The 12,616-nt window shown below is 35.7% G+C and overlaps 1 protein-coding gene across 8 annotated transcripts; it reads right to left on the reverse strand.

The window, feature by feature from the left end:
- Positions 1-244: 244 nt before the first annotated feature.
- LOC107627505 (Pentatricopeptide repeat (PPR) superfamily protein) lies at positions 245-6,664 on the reverse strand. 8 transcript variants are annotated; one of them, XM_088501275.1, is made up of 4 exons: positions 6,315-6,664; positions 4,711-5,310; positions 1,527-1,933; positions 245-1,083 (listed from the first exon to the last, which is right to left on the reverse strand). In XM_088501275.1, the coding sequence occupies exons 2-4, from the start codon at positions 5,149-5,151 to the stop codon at positions 369-371; spliced, it is 1,563 nt and encodes a 520-aa protein (XP_088357401.1). In that variant the 5' UTR covers positions 5,152-5,310; positions 6,315-6,664; the 3' UTR covers positions 245-368. The 8 variants fall into 8 exon arrangements, with proteins under 8 accessions (XP_088357401.1, XP_088357406.1, XP_088357402.1 ...); XM_088501280.1 differs by having other exon boundaries at positions 1,527-1,639; positions 6,315-6,649; XM_088501276.1 differs by having other exon boundaries at positions 6,255-6,649.
- Between the last annotated feature and the right edge of the window lie 5,952 nt (positions 6,665-12,616).

The raw sequence follows: 12,616 nt of genomic DNA on the forward strand, positions 1-12,616 counted from the left end.
AGACACATGTTTCCCTGTGTCATCTTCTCTCCTTAGGAACCATCGATATACTGCAATAATATCCTCTTCTAACTCAACAAGTGATGCGTAATATCTTATTAAAAAAAATAAGCAAAACTTAAAGTGTTATCACTACATTTTACGCTCTACAATATGCAATTAAGTGTTATCACTACATTGCACTAAAATATTGATTCACCATACCTAGTACGAGCGATTCTTCCTACGTTTTTACAGATAAAGATTTAGTATCAACAAGCACCAACGCGATAGATATATTCCATATATGAGCTTCTAGATATTCAACGCGATAGATATACATCATGAAGCCAAACATTTTGGAAAATAAGTATCCATAGATTTTCCCATTAAAAGTCAGGTTTTTTTCTTTTTAATGGAGGCCTTTGCACCATCGTGATGAGCTCTCTGAGCTCCTTAACATGACTATGCATGCCCTTAAATGAATAAGCTTTAATCATGGTTCTATATGTAATAATATCGGGTTTACAACCTCTTTTTTCCATCATCTCAAGCACACTCCGCATCTCAGCGAAACACTCCAACCTACCATAAGCATCCACCAAGCAATTGAAGAAAATGGTGTCAAGTAAAACATCTGAGTTCTCGACAAAACGGAGGACGCCGTCGATCTTTTCTAGTTTACCTGCTCGCGCATAAGCCTGCACAAGTGAGCACAGTGTGACACAACTTGGTTTTATCCTCTCTGACCGCATTATCCTAAACAAATACTCCATCTGTTTGAGATCCCCGGCCTTTCCAAAAGCATCGATCGCAATGTTGAAGGTCACAATTGTCCAAGAGTAATGGTACTTTTGCATGTATTCCATCACAGCACTCATCTTCTTGTAGTCCTCAGCCTTGCCGTAGGAATCCAAGAGAATGTTAAAAGTCTGAACATTTGGTTGGATTCCAGCTCCTTGAAACTTATCATAACACCTCTCCATTGTTTCTATTTGCCCTATGTTGCCGAAGGTACGAAGCGTTGAATTCATAGTCCATACATCTGGTTGGCAATCTCGGTCTGCAAGCATTTCCATGAGTGTTGATTCCATTTCTGAAAACCTTTAAAAAACAAGAAAATTTACATTGAGGAGGTTTAAATGTACTAATTGATCGCACAGCATCAGGTTCATAAAATTAAATGTACAAATGAACAATAAATTCCCTCATCTATGTTTTAGTTTGAAGTGAAGAATGTAGTAATGACCAGTGTATACTCAAATACAGAAAAACAACACTGTGAAAGAGCTCATAAAGGAAAGGTTAAGGCCGCCATGCATTTTTTAGCTACCTTAACCAACTTTTGAAAAGAAGGAACTCTACCATAAGAATTATCATAATCAAATTTAATTGCTCTACCTATTGTATGCTTGCATCTAGAAAATGATGGAAAAGCAGGTAGTTCATAAAATCACTTTTGGAATTCTATCAGCAGCAGCCAAAGTGAGCCTGGGCACTTTTAAAATTTTCAAATTCTATAACAAGAAAACACCCAAGTATTATACCTTTTTGCCTTCCCATAAGCATCGATTAGGGTATTGTAAGTAACTGTGTTAGGTTTGATGCTGTGAATGGCCATGTCAGATAAGAGACAGTGAACTTTGTCAAACGCAAAAACCTGCAAGCAAGATTTTATCAGGATTGAATAAGTCTGGACATCTGGCCGACAATTAGGTGTACTCTTCATTTCTTCAAGGAGAGAGAAAGCTTTGTCCAAGAGACCACTCCTGCTATAGGCAGATAACAAAGCAGTGTATGACTCACAGTCCAAAACACAACCCTCATCAATCATAGATTGAAAGAGTTCACGAGCTTTCTCGGGTTTCTTGCATTTTCCAAGCATGACTATTAATTTGATGTATATACCAGAGTTAGGTCTGTACCAGAGTTGTTCACGCAGCAGTTCAAAAATCTGAAACCATGAAAGAATGTTTTGATATGATTATCAAGTATTTAAATAAAGACAATGGTTCTTATGGGCGGTTTGTACCCTCTTCACTTTGCTATTGACTTATGGGGGCTCCTCGGTTAATAAGGCTAAATACCTTGAAGCTCTTTAGTTCGAGAAGAAGGGGGGGGGGGGGGGGGGAGCCTATTTAGTTGTGGATTCGAGTCCCACAAGAGCGAAGGATGATGACTGATTCAGTTGCCCTCTCTACTCAATTGACTGAATATAGTTGTGTAAAGCAGCATAAGCGCTAAGTGAGTGTGTATGAGTAAGTGTGAGGAAGTGAGAGAGAAGCATCAATGAAGAAATCATGTGTCAACTACACAACAAAACCTTGACTATAAAGTTGGGTAAGTTAATATGCTAAATTTCTTGGTATGCGTATGACTAGTTAATTACAATATACTATTAGTATTACAAAGAACTCAAATTAGACGTTATATACTGTTCTACAAAGCTGGAGGCCTAGAGCATATACATTATCTGCACCAAGCTTGCTACAAAGAGAATGTACCAGAGGATCTGTAAAGGATCAATATAGCAAGAGCATCAACTGAGGGTGCATTGGGTTTTGATTATTCAAAAAGCACTTTTACAATTTGATGTTTTTTTTGGGTGTCTTAATTGATTTTAATATGAAGCTGCTACTCTGTTTAGCTTTCACAGAAAAAGCTAAAATTGATTATCTTGAATTTTGTTATTTTAAAATTTTATACAAATATATGAAAACTGGTTCGTTAGTAAAAAAGAAAAAATAAATAAATAAACCTGATTTTTTTTGTCCACAAAAAAAAAGAAGCAGAACCAAACTCATTCCAATTGATCATTTAATTTGCAAAGCTAAGAACCATGTCTCACTTGAGAAATAAATAGATAGTTGGAAGACAAAGGCTTTCTTAGTTGTTTGAGTGATTAATACTAAGCAAGTATCATATGCCATCCGAAAAATGTATGTAACTAAGTACGACTTTTTCCCATATACGAGTACTAATTTCAAATGGTGATGTTTGCTAGTTGATTACAAGAGTTCACAAAGGAGGTAATGATATCTCCATAGTCATTGAACAGATGAATTGGTAGCCAATCTATATATTTTAGGTTCTCCCCTAAAAAACTGAAATAAAGACCACAACTCGATACAAACAAAGTTCACACATAGTAAGTAAGAACCATAGCTAGAAATTCTCCGACTGGACCCGATCTAGCAAGTAGCAACATTTACTAATTTTTTTTCATCTTCAATAAGATCACACTATCCAGGAATTGGTCTCCTATTTCTAGGGGATCGGGCCCAATCTACATCTATAAAGGCAACAAGGATCCTGATGAACTCTTTTCATAAATCAGCCCCTTTCTAAGAGTATTTTTAATGAGGTTATTTTGGAGGTGTCTTTTTTATTAAGAGATGTCAATTTGTATGACGAAAAGCTCTATGTTGGGTTCTAATAAAATGGATTTTAAAATTTCAAGTACTTTTATAAGGTACTTTCTATACCCCAAAAGCGTGGATTTCAACTTCCACCTTGAATGAAAGAATACTAAAATTTCTGCACTTCTTTACCATGTTTGTCAGAAACTGCTAGTTGCAAGCCATTGTTTGTCAGAAACTGCCATCCCCTGATTGACTCCGATGGCTACCGCCTGTCCGCACCAACTACCGCAGTCAACATCAGCTGCCATCAGACAGCAAAGTGATGGTAACGCCACTTTATTAACCAAACAGAAAATTCTGAAAATGTTCTTAATATATTACTTTACCTAAACAAATATATTTCAAAATGAAAGAAATTAAATTGAAGCATCTCGATTTCCTTGTGAAATGAGGAGTATAGAAACATTTGCCATCCTAAAGGCTAAAGCCAAATCTTTTATATTGGATAGACGTGCTCAATAAAATTAATACCAATAACACGTTTCAGCCTTGAAAGCCATATAAGGCTATCTCCCCTAATGTGTGTATTATATGTGGGGCAAATTCAAAGTCAAATTCACATATGCTTTTATGGAACAATTGTTTGGTGAATGCTAGGTGTGTCCTGCAATCGTAGCCAGTTTCTATTGACTAGGTTTCCTGGGTTTGGTAGTAGAAAAGAGTCAAATTTGTCGCACTGTGCAGCTTTCGCCACTACTCGACTAATTGGTTGGAGCATAATCACGCACCTGACAAATTTTCTAACAAGCATGTTGTATGGGATAGGATTAGACACCTAGCATCTATTTGATGTAAAGTCTTTGATATCATTCTCTATCAAACAGAACCCTAACAGACACCCATATAGAACAACCCAATACCACATTTCTCCACAAGGTGGCAAAACCGACCTAATGGAACTCCACAATCATTCAATTCTACATAGCACAAATACAGGTACAAGAATTGAATACGATACATTATATGTTAATGCAACAAATTTTATAATCAAATTAGTCACAAATTTAAGTCCGAGACACACATGGTATGCATATGTGAGTGAAAATGAAGTACTCGTGCATTATATATATTCAATTCAAATAAACCATGAGAGTAGACTCCTCCATTTAAATACAATTGAATACTACCCCCCTTAACAACTCTCCATTTTCACCTCACAAGTCACAAGACTCAACTCACTATAATTGATAAAGATGCTCATTTATCCACAAGGCAAAGAAAACAACATATCAACAACATTAAACTAAACTACTAAAATAATATAATAATAATAATTTAAAAATTTAAAGTGGAAAGAAGGAAACCACACCTTGAGAGCAGATTCCCAACGTAGAGCAGTGACCCTTTCATGGAGGGCTTCAAGAACGGTTCTTGGGAGAAGCTTCTTGGGGTTGGTGGGACCCTTCCTCCTCCTACTGTCAATTATTGCCTTGGTGGCCTCTCTGCGAAGAATAACCGACACAGCTTTCTGCGATGCTATCTTCCTATTCATGATCTCCTTCCTTTCCCTTGCTTCCTGAGCCTTCTGCCTCTCCACTTCCTTTGCAATCCTTCGCGTCCGTTCGTCCATCCCCTCCGTTGCTGCCTTTATGCTACTGCTCAGTGCTTTCCTAGAGGAAGAAGATGAATAATTGGATTTTGGGTCTGGTTTGTTCTGGGTTAGGGCTAGTGCTGGTTTCGAAACGAGCTGACAGCTAATGGTGGGTGGAGGGAAAGGAGAAAAGATGCCAGTGACCGAAGCCATTAACATTGCCGCTGAAGTATTTTGGGATATATCAATCAACAATGCTCTAGGTTATCAACAGCATAGTTGTCAGAGCCGAACCGGTGATCGAATCAGTCAGACTACCAAGTCACTAGGGTCACTGGTTCAACCGATGGGTTACTAGTTGAATTAGCTGACCGGGTCCTACTTAAATAAAAATATAAATAGTCAAAAACTTAAAATTAAATTTTGAAATATATATCTTTACTAACACTTTAACAACAATTAAATCTCAATTTCTAAAATAACTAATACGAAAATAGGCATAAAGTGTGTGGAACTGTGGATCATTGATTCTGGATCTTGTGGATTCCATCTAGCTCATTGCAAATGAAGTACAAAAATTTGCCTAAATCAAACATGAAGATATTTGTTTTAGACCCAAAATTTATGAAACAAAAACACCACAGCTAGAAGCCGTAGCAGCAACTATATGCTCTACCATTTTGCACAACAGAAACAAATAGAAAATTTGTCACATGTCAGATTCAGGTCTATACTGATATAGCAATTGTATCATTGCTACACAACCAATTTATTTGCCATTCCAATTCATTTCTTCAAACAGCTTGTGCCCACTCTTGAATAGACACCCCCCAAAACAGAGTGAGGGCGTATTCTGATTTGAGCAGGCAATTGCAAAACAAAATCCAAAAAAGTTTATTAACCTACAATAATGTTTAGGTCAAGGAATTACTAAGCATCAAAGTTATAAAGCTATGAGGCATCATAGTTTTTTATTGTCGATGGCGGTGCGGCGAGTCAAAAATCCGCCATGCGTTGCTGGAAATGGTGGATTACCTAAAAATACATGTATATGAACAAAATATAAACATGCACAAAAATTGCAAACGTAATATAAAATCTAATCAATTTAAGCAATTTTCTACTCATAAGGCATCCAATTAATCAGCAAAAGCAGTAGTAAATTCAACAAATAGACATCATATCAACTATCAAGTCATAACACACCATAAAACATAAGACATAGAACTTAAAAACTAAAAACTCAAAAGAAACACCAAAGCCATTGTCACATCATGTTTTTAAACCAACAAATGACGAGGTTTATAATTATAACACTGAACCTATGTAAAAGAGGCTGGGAATACTGGAACAGAAACTAAGTTACGAACCAGAGAGAGAACCCGTGGCTTGCAGCTGCGGTGAGCAACGACGTCGAAGAGCGACGGCTTACAGTGGCGAGCAGCGGCTTCGGCAGAAGGCAGAGATAACGCAACAGAGAACGGCTGAGAGGGAAGACGGAGAAGGAGGAACTGGAGTCGGACAGGGTGCCTGGCGCGCCGCCAGTGGTTCTTCCGGCAGCAGTGCAGAGAAGAGACGGAGAGAAAGAAGAGGGGTTTTCTGCAAGTCAGTGAGCTATCATGTCCTTCTGCAGTTTTTTCAATCGGGAATTTCTTTGGGAAGAGTGATGTTTTTTTGAAGTGTGAACAGTGTCATCCTTAGACCCTCCTTGTTAAGTAAGGAGTACTGTATTGTTATTAAATCCGGATCGATCGGCCGGTTCGACCGGAAACTCGGTTATCCGATCATTTAGCCGGATCGAACCACTCGTCGAACCGTTAAATAATCAACCTGATAAAAATCGGTTGATCTGGCCGGATTTTATAAAAATTGGTGATCCGGACCGGTTCATATAACTCGGACTGAATTATTTTTTTTTTCTTTTTAGAAAATGGTGTCGTTCTTTGTTCTCTACCTCGCTTACCCCCTTTGCGTGGTGCCCTAACCCAGAATCAGAACCCATCTTACCTCTCTCTTCTCTCGCCACTCTCTCCCTCAAACCCGTCGCCGACCTCTCAAGCTCTCGTCGTCGCTCAAGCTCTGTCGGCACCTCAAGCTCTGTCGCCGCCTCAAGCTCGCGTTGCCGCCTCAAGCTCGCGTCGCCGCCTCAAGTGAAGGGTATTTACAAATTTGATTAATTAATATTATTAATATTATTGATATTATTATTAACATTAATAAACGGTTACTAGCCGTTTAGTACCATTTGGTTGAAAGGACACAACCTTTTAAAGATTGTGTGTGTTCAAAACATTGTATCTATTGGCAATAGAAAAGACACAACCATTTGTATACGTAACTAATCATAATTGCTACGTGCAATATGTATAAATAAGTCCTTGTCCACTATTTCAAAAAAAAAAAGTACTAAGTGTACAATTTACTCAACCATTAAGAGATTTTCTTTGTTCAAGAGAGTTGAGAATTTCTTACTATTGCTAATTAAGAAATTCTTAGGTTTCATTGTATCCTGGGAGAGTATTGTCATCAACCCTATAGCAACTAAGTGTGGGGACAAATATCTCTCTAAAGAAAGCGATCTAATCGTGCCTTGAAACCACTACATAAATATAAGATTTTGTCATCTTCTCATACTCATATACCCAACAATTTTAGAGAGATATTTCTTGAAGATGGCACAAGATCAAAACACTACGTTCAAGGTCATGAATCAAGAGTTTGTCAAATTAGATCGCTTTGATGGAACGAACTTCAACCGTTGGAAAGACAAGATGATGTTTCTTCTTTCGGTTCTCAATCTTGCATATGTGATTGACCCAAAGACTACACCAATTGCCGATGCCACTGAAAATGTCACACCGGAAGAGAAAGAAAAGATCGTTCAATTGAAGAAGAAACATGATGAAGATACTTTCGCATGTCGAGGTCATATCCTCAACACTTTATCCGACCGACTCTATGATCTCTACATGTCAATTCAATCACCATTAGAGATTTGGAAGTCTTTGGAAGAAAAGTACAATACCGAACGACAAGGAACAGATAAGTTTATCATGATGAAATATTTTGAATTTATTATGAATGATACTATGCCTGTCATGGATCAAATTCATGAATTATAAATCCTTGTAAGTAGACTCCGTGATCTACAAGTGGTGATCCCTGAATCATTACAAGTTGGAGCAATTATTTCAAAATTGCCTTCATCTTGGAATGGTTATAGGAAGAAACTTTTACATCTTGGTGAGGATTTCACAATTGAGAAATTACCAAGGCATATACGTATAGAGGAGGAAACTCAAAAACGTGATGCTGTGTATCTTTCTCAAAGTTCTAAAGTGAATCATATTGATGAAAATAACATCAATAAGAAGAAAAAAAAGTTCTCTAAAGATTCAAAGCAAGATAAGAAGAGACAAAGAGAGTGTTATCATTGTCACAAGAAAGGACACTATATCAAAGAATGTAGACTTCTAAAAAAGGAAGCATCAAAGATCAACTTAGTTGAAGAGAAGGATCTAATTGCTATGGTTGTAGAAAAAGTACAAAACATGCATATTGGCATGGTTACAGAAGTCAACATAGCAACACAAGGAAAATCACTTGAGTGGTGGTTAGATTCTGGGGCTACTGTTCACGTTTGCAATGATCGCAACCAATTCAAAACATATGAAGAAGTGAACAATAGAGAAGTCTTGATGGGCAATGATAACTCAGCCAAAGTTTGTGGTCAAGGAAGTGTGGAATTAAATTTTACATCTGGAAAGAAATTAAGTTTAATAAATGTACTTCATGTTCCAGATTTGAGAAAAAATTTAGTTTCTGTTAGTCTCTTGTGTAAGAAAGGATTCAAAGTTGTAATGGAATCCGATAAAGTGATCTTGCTTAAGAATGATGTATTCATAGGAAAAGGATATTGTACTGAAGGTATGTTTAAACTTAGTATTAATAAAGTGAATGTTTCCTTGTATGTTGTTGATTCTTGTGATTTATGGCATAGTGGATTAACACACTGAAATTATAAATCAATTGAATATATGCAAAAGAATAACTATATTGATCTTAGTAACAAGGATTTTAATAAGAAATGTGATATTTGCATACAATCCAAAATTACTAAGAAACCTTTTCCTAAGGTTGAAAGAAATACACATTTATTAGAATTGATTCATAGTGATATTTGTGAACTAAATGGCAATATTACTAGAGGAGGAAAAAGATACTTTATAACCTTCATTGATGATTGTTCTAGATTTACTTATGTGTATTTGCTTAGAAATAAAGATGAAGCTTTTGAAATGTTTAAGAAATATAAAATGGAAGTAGAAAATATGCATAATAAGAAAATAAAAGTTTTTCGTAGTGATCGAGGTGGAGAATATTTTTCTAATGAATTTGATCACTTTTGTGAATTACATGGTATTGTGCATGAATCTTCCGCTCCATATACTCCGCAACAAAATGGTTTGGCGGAAAGGAAAAACCGTACCTTAGTGGATATGGTTAATTCAATGTTACTAAATGCAAAATTGCCTTACAATTTGTGGGGTGAAGCATTATTGACATCATGTCATATCCATAATAGGATACCATCAAGACATAGAAAGGTTTCTCCTTATGAAATTTGGAAAGGAAGGAAACCTAATTTAAATTACCTTAAAGTGTGGGGGTGTTTAGTCTTTTATCGAGTTCCTAATCAAAAGAGAACCAAATTGGGGCCAAGAGCCATAAAAGGCGTTTTTATAGGATATGCTCAAAATTCTAAAGCATATAGAATATTAGACTTAGTGTCTAATGTAGTTGTTGAATCAAGAGAAGTAGAATTTATTGAAAATAAATTTATCAATGATTCAACTTCTAATTCAGAGTATCTCCAAAATGATACTAATATTTCACAAGAAATAAATAATCAAAATAATAAACGTCTAAACGACAAAGAGTTGATTGAACCAAGGAAGAGCTTGAGAGTAAGAAAAGAAAAGGACTTGGGTCCATATTTTATTTCTTCTCTGGCTATCACCTTTTTGGTAGAAGGAACTAGGAATTCTGTAACAAACAAGATTCCTATTGTGATGAACATAGAGGGTGATCCTCAAGCGTTCAAAGAGGCTATGGCTTCAAGGGATTCTGCTTTTTGGAAAGAAGCAATAAACGATGAAATGAACTCAATATTATCTAACAATACTTGGGTCTTGGTTGATTTGCCTCCAGGATTAAAGCCTATAGGATGTAAGTGGGTATTTAGAAGAAAGTATAACACTGATGGTTCATTACAAACCTTTAAAGCAAGGTTAGTGGCCAAGGGGTTTAGACAACAAGAAGGTCTAGACTATTTTGATACCTACGCACCTGTGGCAAGAATGACTTCTATTAGGGCTCTTATAGCATTAGCATCCATACATGAGCTTCATATACATCAAATGGATGTTAAAACGGTTTTTTTTAAATGGAGATCTTAATGAAGAAATTTATATGGAGCAACCGGAAGGCTATGTGCTACCCGGAAATGAAAAGAAAGTTTGCAAATTAATTAAGTCTTTGTATGGGCTAAAACAAGCGCCTAAACAATGGCATGAGAAGTTTGATTCAGTGGTGTTATCAAATGGCTTCTCACATAATAGTGCGGATAAATGTATTTACTCAAAATTTACTAAAGATTATGGAGTAATTATTTGTTTATATGTTGATGATATGTTGATCATCGGAACAAATTTAGAAGGAATTCGTATAACGAAGGAGTATCTAACTTCTAAATTCAAGATGAAGGATTTGAATGAAGTTGATACAATATTAGGCATAAAGGTGCATAAGAATGAAGTTGGCTTTACTTTAAGTCAATCTCATTATATTAAAAAGGTATTGGAAAAGTTTGATCATCTCACAATTAAAGAATCCAATACGCCGTATGATCCTAATCTTAAATTAGAAGGAAACATGGGAAGACCTATAGCACAATTAGAATATGCTAGTGCTATAGGAAGTTTAATGTATGCAATGCATTGTACTAGACCTGATATAGCATTTGCTGTGTGCAAATTATCAAGGTTTACAGGAAAGCCTAGCAATCAACATTGGAAAGCTATAACAAGAGTTCTTGGTTATCTCAAGAAAACCATAAACTTGGGATTACATTATAGTGATTATCCCACAGTTTTAGAAGGTTATTCCGACGCAAGTTGGATTACAAATCTTAGTGATAACAAATCCACTTCAGGATGGATTTTCACCATAGGTGGTGGAGCAATAAGTTGGGCCTCAAAGAAACAAACATGTATTACACATTCTACTATGGAGGCTGAGTTTGTAGCTTTATCAGCCGCAGGTAAAGAAGCGGAATGGTTAAGAAATTTGTTATATGATATAAAGCTGTGGCCACAGCAGATGACAGCCATTTCAATCTTCTGTGATAGTGAATCAACCATGTCTCGAGCATATAACGGGGTTTATAATGGAAAGTCTAGACATATAAGTTTGAGACATAAGTTTGTGAGGCAACTAATAGATGATGGTGTAATTACCATTATTATATAAGATCTCAAGGAAATTTAGCAGACCCTTTGACTAAAGGTTTGTCAAGGGATAAAATCAAAGAAACTACTGCTAAAATGGGATTAAAACCTATTATTGCTAAATGATGGGAACCCAACCTTATTCTAGTAGACCACTAGTTTCAAGGTTTAATGGGTAATAACAAGTTATTTAGCAATTGGAGCACTAAGGTATAGGATTTAGTGCTATTTACAATAAATTAGGAGGGTGAGTTTAAACTCTTAATGGAATGATAATATTATCTATCAAAAGATTCCACCTATATGAATATAAGAGTGGTGCCGCTCTAATCGAGAATTTTAGAGGTTTTATTCTCGTAAATATTCATGAAACCAGGATGAGCACAAGGCCATATAAGTGCTTAAAATTGTAAACTCTTGAACTTGGAGGGTATAAGTAATGTGTGTGATTTTTGGTACTAGCATATGGAGTATAGGTTTAATCGATTAGACACCTATTACTTCGTTAGACCTTTAAAATTTACACTAAAAGAATGTTTAATCTTAGTGACACATTCTTTATGCATATATTTGTATGACATTTAAATTTTATAAATAGTGGGGGATTGAAGGGTATTTACAAATTTGATTAATTAATATTATTAATATTATTGATATTATTATTAATATTATTAATATTAATAAACGATTACTAGCCGTTTAGTACCATTTGGTTAAAAGGACACAACCTTTTAAGGATTGTGTGTGTTTAAAATATTGTATCTATTGGCTAAAGGGACACAACTCTTTAAGAGTTGTATATGTTCAAAATATTGTATCTATTGGCAATAGAAAAGACACAACCATTTGTATACGTAACTAATCATAATTGCTACGTGCAATATGTATAAATAAGTCCTTGTCCACTATTTCAAAAAAAAAAAAGTACTAAGTGTACAATTTACTCAACCATTAAGAGATTTTCTTTGTTCAAGAGAGTTGAGAATTTCTTACTATTGCTAATTAAGAAATTCTTAGGTTTCATTGTATCCTGGGAGAGTATTGTCATCAACCCTATAGCAACTAAGTGTGGGGACAAATATCTCTCTAAAGAAAGCGATCTAATCGTGCCTTGAAACCACTACATAAATATAAGATTTTGTCATCTTCTCATACTCATATACCCAACATCAAGC

This window comes from Arachis ipaensis, chromosome B1, assembly GCF_059453495.1.
Source record: "Arachis ipaensis isolate K30076 ecotype BB chromosome B1, ASM5945349v1, whole genome shotgun sequence".
NCBI lineage: Eukaryota > Viridiplantae > Streptophyta > Magnoliopsida > Fabales > Fabaceae > Arachis > Arachis ipaensis.